The sequence below is a fragment of the Neolamprologus multifasciatus genome, chromosome 7 (assembly GCF_963576455.1).
Source record: "Neolamprologus multifasciatus chromosome 7, fNeoMul1.2, whole genome shotgun sequence".
Lineage (NCBI taxonomy): Eukaryota > Metazoa > Chordata > Actinopteri > Cichliformes > Cichlidae > Neolamprologus > Neolamprologus multifasciatus.
In genome coordinates, this window is record NC_140445.1 from 59643023 (window position 1) to 59656050 (window position 13028).

The 13028-nt window shown below is 39.6% G+C and overlaps 2 protein-coding genes across 3 annotated transcripts in view; one reads left to right on the forward strand and one right to left on the reverse strand.

Annotated features, from left to right (window-relative positions):
- Nucleotides 1–2697, forward strand: part of itpr2 (inositol 1,4,5-trisphosphate receptor, type 2) — a 64412-nt gene extending 61715 nt beyond the window's left edge. For both annotated transcript variants that reach the window (XM_085168415.1, XM_085168416.1), the window contains exon 57: nt 935–2697. In XM_085168415.1, coding sequence (XP_085024541.1) covers nt 935–1015 — 81 coding nt within the window. In that variant the 3' untranslated portion in view covers nt 1016–2697. The remainder of the gene's footprint in view (nt 1–934) is intronic.
- On the reverse strand, nt 1674–12243 carry sspn (sarcospan (Kras oncogene-associated gene)). The gene is made up of 3 exons (XM_085168441.1): nt 11895–12243; nt 10313–10399; nt 1674–7279 (listed from the first exon to the last, which is right to left on the reverse strand). Exons 1-3 carry the CDS (start codon nt 12120–12122, stop codon nt 6920–6922), a joined length of 675 nt encoding a protein of 224 aa, XP_085024567.1. The 5' UTR covers nt 12123–12243; the 3' UTR covers nt 1674–6919.
- Between the last annotated feature and the right edge of the window lie 785 nt (nt 12244–13028).

The following is a 13028-nucleotide window of genomic DNA, read 5'->3' on the forward strand; positions in this document are numbered from 1 at the left end:
AAATGACAAATTCAATGATTTTTGTCTAAACTAAAACAGTTTGTTCACTCTTGGAGGAGAAATCTACATGTACTGCAAGTTTATTCATATAGATAAATATATAGATATAGATATATAACTGTACTACTACATTAATGGCAAGAGACCAAGTTTCTGTGTGTGCTACATACAAGCAGAGATGTGTTTCTGTTAGAGGAGTTAACCTGTGGAATAGTTATGACAGTGATTTAAAAAGGTGTAGTTCATTTTCCTTGTTTAAAAATATGTTTAAAAATAGAGTATTAGAAAAATATATATATCAAGAATGAAAAGAGCAGAAAAAAAACAAAAACAAAAAACCTCTTGATTCTTTTGCTTTGATGTAGTTACTTACTAAGGTGGAAAGTTTTCTGTTTTTTTGTTTTTTTCTTGTTTGTTTGTTTGTTTGTTTTGTTTTTGCTTTGTTTGCCTTCTCTCACCCCAACCGGTCGCAGCAGATGGCCGCCCCTCCCTGAGCCTGGTTCTGCCGGAGGTTTCTTCCTGTTAAAAGGGAGTTTTTCCTTCCCACTGTCGCCAAAGTGCTTGCTCATAGGGGGTCATATGATTGTTGGGCTTTTCTCTGTATCTATGAAGCGCCTTGAGGCGACATTTGTTGTGATTTGGCGCTATATAAATGAAATTGAATTGAATTGAATTGAATTTTATTATTTGCTTCGAGCCCTGTGTACAGGAGCTGCATGCTAAAAGATCTTTTGTTAAAAGGGTTGGCGTAATAAGCAAATGCTTCAGCCAATACCTTTTGATTAGCCTTGTCTCATGCTTTCTTGCTTTGTGGTAAATCTTTGTTCTGTTTTCACTGAGATATTTGAATGCTAATCAATAAAAAACATATCACTCAAAAAAAAAAAATATACAAACCTTACAGCTTTTGTTTTCCTCCCCTTCTCCTCAACAGATGACAGAACAGAGGAAATACAAACAGAGGCTCGGATTCCTGGGTCCTCCTCAGCCCAATCATCACATTCCAACTCACTGAGCGCTGCTATTGGCTCACTATAAAGCCAGAGAGAAACGCAGACACATGAACTGCAGCCTTGAGAACAACATTTGTATTCAAATGTACACTTACAATTACTGATGTCAAAATTTGCAAGGGACCAGCAAGTGTTGATGCTTAATTTTAGACATAGTGCCTTTTCTGTGACATAACGTGACACAAACACGGCCTTATTTGGAGACAGTGTGCCTTATGTGCCCACTCAGCCATAAGGGCCCTTGTGTACAGAAAAACTGGTCTGTCAATGATTGACCAGGCACAGCACACACCTTCCAATGTAGTGATAGCGTGCCAGACAGAAGCTGAGGGAAATGTTAAGGTAGGTTAATGGTTAAGTGCTGTCAAGCCTGTGGACAGCTGTCTTGGCCTCTGCTCCACCACTGTCACAGTGCTGATCAGCCAGCCCCACAGAGGTCAATGATTGGCTTGCAGGCTTCCAGAGGAAGAGTGTGCACACTAAGATCAAGAATTTTACCTTTTTTAGATTTTTGTTGGTATTTATGAGAAAATTGTTGGTTCATAACTGGAGGAGTATTTTTGCATTTTGGGGAAAAAAGACTCATGCTGCCTTACTCGTTAACTTTTATAAATGGAACATTGCAATTGCTGAAAGTGCACTTTTAAAAAAAAAAAAAAAAAAGGGGGTAAAAACCTTTAACTGCAAACAGTAACAGGTTGGTTTGAGGTATTATTATTATTGTTATTCGAATGCTTTGTGTTCTGTTTAAATACGCATTCACCGCACCATTTCAGTTGCCTTTTACAGATTTCTATGTCATATATATATATAAATGTGAATAAACTTATTTCCTGTGCAAAACTTTCTTGATGGTCTTAAATCATGTATTGATACATCTTGACTGAAGATGGTAAGCTCACAGTTTTTTGTTACGTTATGAGCATCCTTGTGTTTATAGAGATGTAAGCTAATACTGTAATTCACTGTATCTGCTCTAACATCCATCTCCTACTGTTTTATAAAGTGTCTTTTAGTGTAAATAATTTTCACTAGTCCCTCGTGAAGTGCAGTTGAGAAGTCTGCAGTTGTTTTAAAGTTGCACAGATGAACACCAGACTGTGGCGTACTCCATCACTCAATGTCCTGAGACACCGTTAGCTGAAAGGCAGTGTGTAGAAAAATGTTTCAACTCTCTAGTAAAGTTCAGTTCAAATCTTCTTGTTGGAAATGGATGAGTACTCACCGTGAGCCCCTCTACACCAGTCTTAACTTACTTGTGCTCGTCCATGAGGGGGACGCAAGATGTCACGTCTTCTTTTAGATGAGCTCATATTTCGGCTCAGTTTCATGACTGTTATGACAAATTTACTTCTTCCAGCTTTGCTACACCCCTTGTATTTAAAGGGGACTAATTATGTACATTTCAAGCCCAGTGTTTTTATTCTTGTACTTTACTTGAGTAGCTATGCGTGATTCAAATTACAAAATAATCTTTATTAATTTTGCTTATATCTAAGTATAGTGCGGCCCCTTGCTTCATCGTCTGTCTGTAACAAGCTGTTTTACTTGCTTTGCCCTTAAGTTAACGTTCCACTGACTGTCTGCGCCTGGCAAAGATGTTGTCTACATTAAATGAAACTTTGACTATGTATAATATAAGTATCCATGAATAAATGTGATGGAAAATGGCAAAAAAAAAAAAGCATAAGGCCTCCTTTCATTCAATACAGAATCATCATCAGATTTTTATCAAGTAGTTTATTAAGTCTGCAGCTCTTCATGTGTGAGATGAATGGCTGCCTGACCTTATAAAGTTTGCAACCATTTCCCTGAAAAGGGGATTTAAGTGTCTATAGTTTCAAAATGTTCAATAGCTGAATTAAATGGGTGGGCGGTGTTGAATCTGTACGCTTAGCTGTCTAGCAATCGGAGATACCAAATGTTTAATTAGATAGCCTTGTCATTTCAATCCATCATATCGGTTAATGAATAGTTCAAATAATCACATCCATCTAATTAGATTTATTTAAGTCTAATTCAGTACGTAAAAAAAGAGTTTTTAAACTACAAAAATAAAAGATTGTACAGGATTTCTAGAGCAGTAATTAACTATCAGTGAAAGTGTGGTGGGAAAGCAAAATAGGTGCAATTATTCATTAGTTTTCGCAACAAATTAAGCTGTAACACCTGAGATTGGATATGTAAAAATAGTTAAAAGTAATGTAGAAAATGTTGGTGTAAAAACTAACCCCGCCAAAAGCTAAACGGTGATGGTTTTAAGAAGACAAATATTTACGGCATTAATGAACTGAAGCATTAGCTACATTGAGCTTTGTTTCCACACATGGAAATCCCCACTGGTAATTCCACAGTCATCACTTGAGGAGGTTGTGAACTCAAACCTGTCTGTATGAAATTTGAAATGATTAACAAGTCTCAGAAAGTAAACTGGTCTCTTATCCTGTTTTGCCGTTTACCCTCTGCAGAGAAGCCCATCCTTCTTGGCTTCAGTTCAGTGTTTACGCTGGCAGGCCTGCATTTGCTCCTGCTGCCTGTGACAGCCATTAAAATTAGTTCACGCAGTGCCATAATGGCGAGCAGCTGTCACTGCGCAGACAAGAAGGGTTAAGTGCAGCTTCACTGGAATGTGTTGCACTCAGAAATGGAAAGGAGGGAGAGGCTAATATCAGGACCATCACTGCCGTCTGGCAAAACTCTTAATGCTATATTGTAACAACACTGCTTCACCTTGCCTCACTTCCTACATTTGATCAGCTAATATTTATTCTTTGACCCTGGAGAGAAACCATTTAACTTTGATGTCCATTTACTATTAATGGCTAATAGCTTAGACTCTACAGTCTGCTTAACTTCATCCTTGGTGATTACCAAATGATTACCAAAGCCCTTTTAATGCACATGAGAAGTGTTTTGTTTACTTTATGAACACAACCTCAGACACATTTGGATCATCTTCAAGTCACATGCTTAGCTTTTGTGTATTCACTAGAGCAAGTAGGAAAACACCCAGATCAGTAAATATCAGGCAACATCTGAGACACCTCTGTGCCTGGAAGGCGTTTTGACACCAATGCACAGAATTAATCAAGCCATATTTAGCTGGATATAAAGAGCATCTGCATATAAAATGATCAAAAACACTTGATGTTGTTCAGTCTATTTTAGAGATGCAGTCTGCATCGTTTTCCTTCGTGTCAATACACATATTGATCTTCTGTCTTCTGCAGTTTTCTCTAAAGACTCACAGCAGCGTCAGTGGCCACCAGAGTCAGATATCAGACGATGCTTTTTTTGTTGTTGTTTTGCCTGGAAAGACAAACTGACCACACAGAAAGCTGTTACCTTCCAAAGAGGTGGGTGGAAGGTCCCTCATCGCACTCATTTTTATAAATAAACATGCCCTCATGACGACTGGCATGTGACTTCCTTTGTATGGCAGTGAAGTTGAGTTGTTTCTGGTCACATGATGCATTGACATATCACAGAAAACAAGCACATGGAGAATATTGTTTGCCGTCACACACACACACACACAGTTGTGTATCGTGCAATGTGTGTGAATAAATCATTAAATGGTAAATGACACACTGAGTTAATATTTTTTAAGTTATGCCATAGTCTTTGAGGAAAGCCACATGTGAGCAGTCACGTGTAAATTATGATCAAAGCATATTGTAACCAAACCTTAACAGAAACATTTTTGTCTTCACTATGGTCACATACAGTTTGATATTGTGCATTTGCAGTGCATCTTTACTTTGAGAACTACATATTTTGTTAACGAACAACAAGTTTCAATGCCTGCTTTTACGTTTTACATTATCATGATAGGCTGCCCTTCTGCCTGGATATACTGTGGCTTGTGAATGGATGTATAGATTGGCGTAACTTGAAGGTAGCATAGGTAAAGCTTACTCTACTCTGTTTTCAGCAATAATAATACATGTTTTAATGTTAAGATCAAGTACTTATTCTAAATGCAATGTTCAGTCTCCATTTGATATCTACATACAATCACTAGACACTATTAGGTTCACTGTGCAAGTACTAGATTTGACCCCTTTTGACTTCAGAATTACCGTAAATGTTCATGGCATAGCTTCAACAAAGTGCTAGGAACATGACTCAGAGTTATTGGTTAGTTATTGACATGATAGCGTAACACAGCTGCAGATTTGTCAACTGTACATCCCAAAGGTGCTCTATTGGATTGAGATTAGTGACTGTGGAAGCCATTTGAGTGCAGTGAATTCATTGTCATGTTCAAGAAACCAGTTTGAGATGACGATATGGTGACATGGTGCATTATCTTGCTAGAAGCAGTCATTAGCAGATGGGTACACTGTGGTCATAAAGGGACTGACATAGGCAGCAACAATACTCAGGTAAGCTGCAGCATTTTAATGATGCTCAGCTGGTACTAAGCGAATCAAAGTGTGCCAAAAAATGTCCCCCACACCATTACACCAACACCGGTGGAATTGCTGCCATGTGATTGGCTGATTAGACCTTTGTGTTAATAGGCAGCTCAACACTTTACCTAAAGTGCCTGGTACCTGTGTATGTAATTACAAAAAAAGGAATCTGCAACTGCATACAGCTGACAAAAAGGTTTCTATTTGTGCCCAAATATGTTAAGACAGTCTTGAAAGAGTAACTACTGCCATTTTTTTATCCACATCAAATTAATTCATAAAATTTAAGACTTCAGTAAGTTAACCTTTTATCACTGACAAAACAATGTGAGGTGTATTTGATTCAGCACTAGTTACACTCTTCCTCTGGGCATACATTTCATTCATATGGAAACTGACTCATGCTTACGTTTCCTGCTTAGCATGTTGAGATTGCAGCTAAATATTGCTAGAGTAGTAATAAATAACACAGAAACATATTTCATTTAAAAATAAAAACCACCATTTATTTTTTCCCCCCGCTTCCTAACACAGCTCAAACACTGTGAAATGATTCACCATAGGTCACTTCAGTCCAGCTGCCGGTCTGAGTCCCCCCTTTCCTCACCCCGTCTCACCCCTCCTCTCTTTGTGGCTGCAGCAGTTCCACTCCTACAGGCTGTTTGACTCATGCTGGCTGCTGGCCACCTTCCACCACAGCCCAGTTCAGTCTGAAACCAGTCTTATGAAGTGTAGCCTGCTCAGGTTATGCTACTGCACTCAGAACTGTGTGGCGTTTACTTGTACCAGCTGAAAAGGACTTTGATAACGTTTTTTTTTATCAAGGGAGTGAAGTCTGTATTTAGCGAGCTGCATATGTTTAGTGGCAAAATTAATAAACTAAATGATTTTCATCAAAAAAGATTTTTTTAAATTTTTAAAACCTGAAAATGAACCTCAAAATGCACATAATATAAAACAAGGCTTTAATAAAAGGGGATTTTATGATGTTACAGTAATCAATAAATAAAGCATTCATTTTAAGGTTTAAGATTCATCTTACTAATATTTGCTTATGTGTGAACACTGCTTTTTTAATTCTTGAGGCAGTTTCATTCTGTAATTGAAAATCATCACACAAGAACACCGCGATTTGATGTGTTTTAGATTTCGTGGTCATGAAATTTCTGTGAATGAGATGAAAACATAACTAACAAAAATATGAAACACAATAAGCTGCTTTTGGCTTTACAACATCTTTTCAAGGACTAAAAATTGGAAACTGAAAGTAGAACTTTATTTATATAAAATACAAAAAGCTGTTACAAAGCTGGTACAACTTCCAGCATAAATACATTGAGCTGCTGCCACGTGATTGGCTGACAGAAATGCTGACAGAAAACAAGCCAAGGCACACAAAAAGACAAATATTCCAGTCCGCCAGAGTTAAGTCAACCTCCCTCTTGAGCTGACTGACCAGAGGCACCTCGTGACTTTTGCCATCTTCAATTAAACTTTCTGCCACTGCTGGGTTGAGGGAGAGCCAATCTGAAGACCAGCAAAGAAGACCTGATAGCGGTGCTTCCACATGATGAAGGCACCAACGGCACAGATGAGCGCTTGGGCCAGATTGAGGAAGATCTGGATCAGGAAGTAAAGTGTGAGTGTACCGGTGATCGCCTCGCAGTCACCGACTCCCTCGTAAGTGAAGATGCGAGCTAGTAGATCTTCTTTATCGAGTATGCAGATGCAGGCTTCTACCTCCTGCTCACAGATGAAGCTGCTGGTTTGCTCGTAATGGTGGGCAGCAAACGCCATGACCAGCACAGAGATGACCAGGCCAATCATGCACAGGACAAAATACAGGAGCTGTAGGGGCAGAAAGCTAGCGTGAGACCAGACACTATGAAAGCTTTCATCAGAAAACATTTTCTATCTTTTATTCAATGTGTTTTTATATTCTAATCCGGCTCCCGCTTTAGCCTGTTGTCTCATGATTACCCCACAGTGCCAAAACTGTAGCTTAGAAACAGACGTGCTGGCTCAGTGCCTATGGCAAATTAAGATCAAAGAGATTACCCAGAATACGCCGACCCTAAGAGTACTGGTCCAGCTCTTAGCACGAAGGGGAGATATCACATATATTCCAGTGCCCTGCAGCTACAGCCACCTCTAACCTTTAGTGCATGTCCTGTGTGAGAATACTTGCAGAGAGCGTCTAAAAATACAGTTTCAAAATGTGACAGAGGCTTTGTGCTGTTTATGCAACTGCACGATTGCAATAACACTAAACCTTCATCTTAATCCACCGCTTATATAAAAGAAGCCCTCATTCGCTGGTGTATTTTGCTTTCAGTTACATGCTGCTTATAGAGTTATGCAAGTGATGAGTGGTGCTTGATTTGAAACTGCATTTATGTTAATTTTGGAACAGCTGTGAGATGGAGAGTATGGATGATTACAGGGGAGATGCATGTAAAGCAAGTGCATCAACAAGCAGTCTGCTGAACAGTGTGGGCTTCACTAAACAGGTGATCGGAAAGCCCAAAGTTGAAAGTGAGGATGCTGTTGTCGTCGTCGTCGTTGTTAAGAGTCTATGTGCTGTCCACTTTTGCAGAGCACTTCAAAACTCATAGTCACGAGTGTCTTTACACAGTTAATGAGAAATAAAGTGGTCATATGAGTCCCTATCTAACAACACAGTAACACTTAATGTGAGAACGGCTCCCTCTCCCTTTGGTCTCTCTTTGAACCAAGGGCAACTGGAATTAATAAACAAGCTCACTGCGAGGCCACAGATTCTTCAGAAAGAGAGACAGTGTAGTCGCGTATTCACTGACAAAGTAAATTAACAAATTAAAACACATTTGTTTTGGTTTGAGGGCTGTTTGAAGGGCTGTTTCTGCTACACAGAACTTTTGGCTAAAAAAAACTACAAGAAATGACACATGACATAAGGACATACTGTGCTGTGAAAAAATATTTGCCCATTTCCGGATCTCTTTTTTTATATAACTGTCACACTTACATGTTTCAGATAATCAAGCAGATTTTAATATCAGACAAAGATAACCCGAGTAAACAAAAACAAAGTTTTTAAATGATTGCTTATCTTATTAAAGGAAAAAAAGCTATCCAAACCTACCTGATGCTGTTTGAAAAAGTAATTGCCCCCATTGTAAAATCTTGAATTAACTATGATTAATGAGTTATGTTCACCAGCCCCACCCAGGCCTGATTACAACAGACCTTTGAATCAACCAAGAAGCACAAACAGAACCTGACTGACAAAGTTTAGTAAGTTTAAAGATATCAAAAAACACATGATCTAAAGAAACAGCTGAGAAACAAAGTTATTGACATCTATCACTCTGGAAAGGGTTACAAAACCATTTCCCAGGCTTTGGGAGTCCAGTGAACCACAATGAGAGCCATTATCATCCGAGACCAACACAATTTTTCCAGAAGGCCAAAAAAGGACCCAAGACCTGCAGGCCTCATGTGTCTCAGTTAAAGTCAGTGTTCATGATTCAACACTAAGAAAGAGACTGGGCAAAAATGGCATCCATGGGAGAGTTCAAGCTGACCAAAAAGAACACAAAGACTCATCTCACATTTGCCAAAAAAAACATGCTAATGATCCCCAAGACCTTTGGGAAAATATTCTGTGGACTGGCGAGACAAAAGTTGAACTTTCTGGAAGGTTTATGTCACGATACATCAGGCATAAAACTAACAGAGCAATTCAGAAAAAGAACATCATAACCAATGGTGGGTTAATGGTCTGGGGCTATTTGCTGCTTTATGAACTGAGTAACTTGCTGTAATTGATGGAATCAAAAAAATTTCTCTCCAGCAGAAATTTTTAAATGTTCGTCAGTTTGTGCTCTGAAGCTCGAGAACGCTTGAGTTGGGCAGCAGGACGATGACCCAAAACACACCAGCAAGTCAACCCCTGAATGTCTCAAAACAAAAGGAAGGTTTTGAAGTGTCCTAGTCAAAGTCTGAACTCAAATCCAATTGAGATGCTTTGGCATGACCTTAAAAAGACTGTTCATGAACAAAAACCTTTCAAGGTGGCTGAATTAAAACAATTCTACAAAGAAGAGTGGACCAAAATTCCTCCACAGTGATGTGAAAGACTCATTGTATCAAGAGGCCAAACACTTTTTCACAGCACTATACTTTGCTGCTATGCAAGACAAATGGATAAATGAACAATGCAGTCAAATTTCAACAAGTTCAATACTGTCTCGTCTCATTTAGGGATCGGCTAATATCACTAGTTTGTGAACTTGAAAATGCAAATAATCAGAATCTGTGTCTTTCTGGTGACTGAGGTACATCGATGACATTTAAAGCTACACAAAATAGACATGCTAGCATTGTTTTGTTTTTTTTAACAAGCCTTTCTGCAAATTAGCTGCATTTCCTAATACAAAATACTGCTGAAATGCTGTCTTTACATCATTTACATATTTGAACCTAGTATGCACAGAAGACCCAGACAAAAAAAAAGGATGCCCCTTCCCAGGAAACAATGATCGGCTGATTTTAATTGCTTTGAAATTCCAGCTGCATACATTGTGTGGCTAATTAAGCTGTACAATCAAGTCGCATTAGTGAAAGCACTCCTCCGCTCACACGGATTCCTGCAGAGCACTTTTAAACAGGAATGCTGTTAAATGCTTTTCTCTCTATGCTTCTGACAGTTGCAGTTCCCCACGACCAGCTTTGTACTTTAACAGGGAGTAAAATAATGTTTTCTGCAGAGGTTTTCTGTCTGAACACTAAGCCTGGTCATACTTTTGACTGATTCTACAAATCGTTGGACAATTTCAGACACTTGTTCTCGCATTAATAAGCAAACGTTGTGAGTCATCAGGCTTTCGCTAAGCTCACCTTGACAATGAATTGCTTCGATGTTCTCTCATCAGGAACATAGGTAATACAGTACAGGACAAAGCCCAGGATGGAAACTAAACACAGCTGAAACATAACAGAAAAAAAAGGGTTTAGCATTATTTGGATAGACTCAGTCATCAAGGCATTAAAAACATCTACATGATTTGTGACAACATGATTTTTAAGCGCCACAAAGATCCATTTCATCCATATATATAGCATATATGAATGACTTGAAGATCATACATTTACATACAGTTTAGACCATGAATAAGAAAAATAAATACTTTCCCCCAGGTTTTCAGAGGTGTTTTCTGTTATTACATGATTCAGCAGTAAGCTGCCATCTGATTACTTTACTCTGTCTTTCCCTTTCACTCCCCTCCTCTCTCTTTCTTGCACACAAACACACTCACACTCTATCTCTGTGTCTTCAGTGCAATTGGAGTCTTGTGACTAACGTGAGGCATCTTATTTAAATGTTTTTCTCAGGTTCTTAAGCACTCAGGATTCTCTGGAAAGTTCTTGATGACCTCAGTGTTTTTCACTTGGCTGAATCTCGTGAGGATCTAACTCGGGATGTTGATGTCCAGGGATGTTTTCGAAGGCAGATGGCATCTGCGATAGGCTGGGGTAGAGCCCAGACACAAAAAACACATTTTTTTAAAACATATTTCACTGAAACGTGACCTGAAGTCTTAGCCCAAACTATAATAATAAGTAAATTTGCCACATTTCACAAGGAAAGATGAACACTTTGTGCCTCATTGGTTATACAAGTTAAAGTGCGTGCATTTGTTACACTTCAACTTACAGTTTATCCACTTTTTACGTGTTACTCTTAACAAAGTTCACCTTTGTGAGCTGAAACCTCAAAGTGCGTTTCATGGTTTACGGTTTAACTGATGCTCCCAGTCAGTTACACTTCAACATTAACCTACTTTCAGTGCTTTCGTGACCTTTTTGTTAATTTCTCTTGAAATTCCGCTTCTCGTCTTAACCTAAATGAAACACGCGACTTATCTTTCATTTGTTGTTTGCATCGTAAAAGTAAAAGTAAAACTTTTGTGTGAAACTACATGTGATGTGTGCGTGTATATGGACCGGATGGCAAGGATGCAGAGGTACTCAAAAAGATGTACATCATATTTGCAAATAATAATGAGGTCTTCTGACACTGTGTGGGTGTTCGCGGGTTAGTTTGGAATGTGGCATGCTGTTATTGGATGACTCATCTCATCTGTCCAGATGTTTAAGATTTCTTGGACATGCAGTGTGAACAACAGAAGGTGCAAGCTGATGCATGTGACTGCGAAATAATGGAAATGCAGGTGTATGCATTCAGGTGAATATGACAGATGGAGATTTGTTACCACATGACAATATTAGTGATTTCCCATGGCTACGGTGCCTGTCTGGCAGAGACAGCCTGGTGGGGGCCGGTGTTGACATACAGTGTGCTAAAGATGTACAACACAGGTGTGTTGCTGAGGCTCATGCAGAAGTATCAGAAACCGGAGGTTCCATGCAAACAAATGAGTGTAGTGGCTGATGATAGAGCGTAAAGTATGCAGCTTACAATGATCCCAGCCCAGTGTGGAGTCTCCCTGGCCAAAAGTGAGGGACTGATAGCCAACATAAGGAAGGCCACGGCTGTGACAGCCACCCCCAACAGCAGCTGGAGCAGAGCGATGAGCAGAGGGAAACGACAGACTCTGCACTTATGGCCATCATCTGGTGTTGGGCTCTCTTCTCTCTTCTTCTTGCCCTCCTTCTTGTCTGAGGAATCTTTCTGTGTCTGTCTCATTTCTCTTTCTGCCTTCACTTTCTTTTCCTGTGTCTCTACACGACTTTTACTCTTTGGGGTGTATGAGCCCGCCTGCGGTCTCCCTCCCTTCCCTCTCTCACCATAAACACAGCTATGGCTGCTATTTGGAATCAGAGACTCTGAACTAATATGGAAAACATTTGGACTGGAATCCTAACGCGGCTCCAGTGCCACATATAGAGCAGGCAGCATACTGAGGAGGGAAGGAAGAGAAGGGATGGGAGGCAGGAAGACACAAAGGGGGATTCCAACTTACGACAATAAGACGATTTCTCGTGTACTCGCATTAAAAACAAGAAAGGGAAAGTACAGAGAGGGATCAGCAGGTATGAGTTAATGAACAGCCAGCACAGAGGAGGTGACACTTCATTAAAGAGCCAAGTGACTGTTTCATTCTTTGTCAGCAGTTACACAAGACAACCATATGCCGCCAGCCAGAACGTGTCACATGACTTACAGGAACGAGTAATGTGATCACAAGGCATGTGAGGGCATTACAGTGGCGCAGATTTTAGTGTTTTTGGATCATTTTAACGTTCGCAAGGGAGGAGCAGGTGTCAGTAACAGATGAACTTTATGTGGTTAAACTATAAACATGCAGTAACACATTTATATATAAAAGGTTTTTTTTTTTCTTTTAATCCTCACGCTTCACGTGTTTATCGCGGTCAATACAGAAAACTAACGGGCTTACGAGAAACCGAGGTGTTTGAAGGGGACTGTGATCACTCATCATTTTCGGCACGTCGGACTAACAAGTCACAAAACTTTATCCCGAGACTAATAAAAGAACTGCGACGCACGTGTTTCAGCACACAGCTGGGCCGGTGCCATGGTTACTGACAACGCAGCTTTGGGGAATTGATGTACAACTAAGGTTATCCT

Coding starts and splice junctions, on each gene's coding strand:
- sspn (XM_085168441.1), bottom strand. CDS start 12,122: ATGAGACAGACACAGAAAGATTCCTCAGACAAGAAGGAGGGCAAGAAG. Junction 10,400..11,894: donor CACACTGGGCTGGGATCATT/GTAAGCTGCATA, acceptor GTTATGTTTCAG/CTGTGTTTAGTTTCCATCCT. Junction 7,280..10,312: donor CGAAGCAATTCATTGTCAAG/GTGAGCTTAGCG, acceptor CTGCCCCTACAG/CTCCTGTATTTTGTCCTGTG.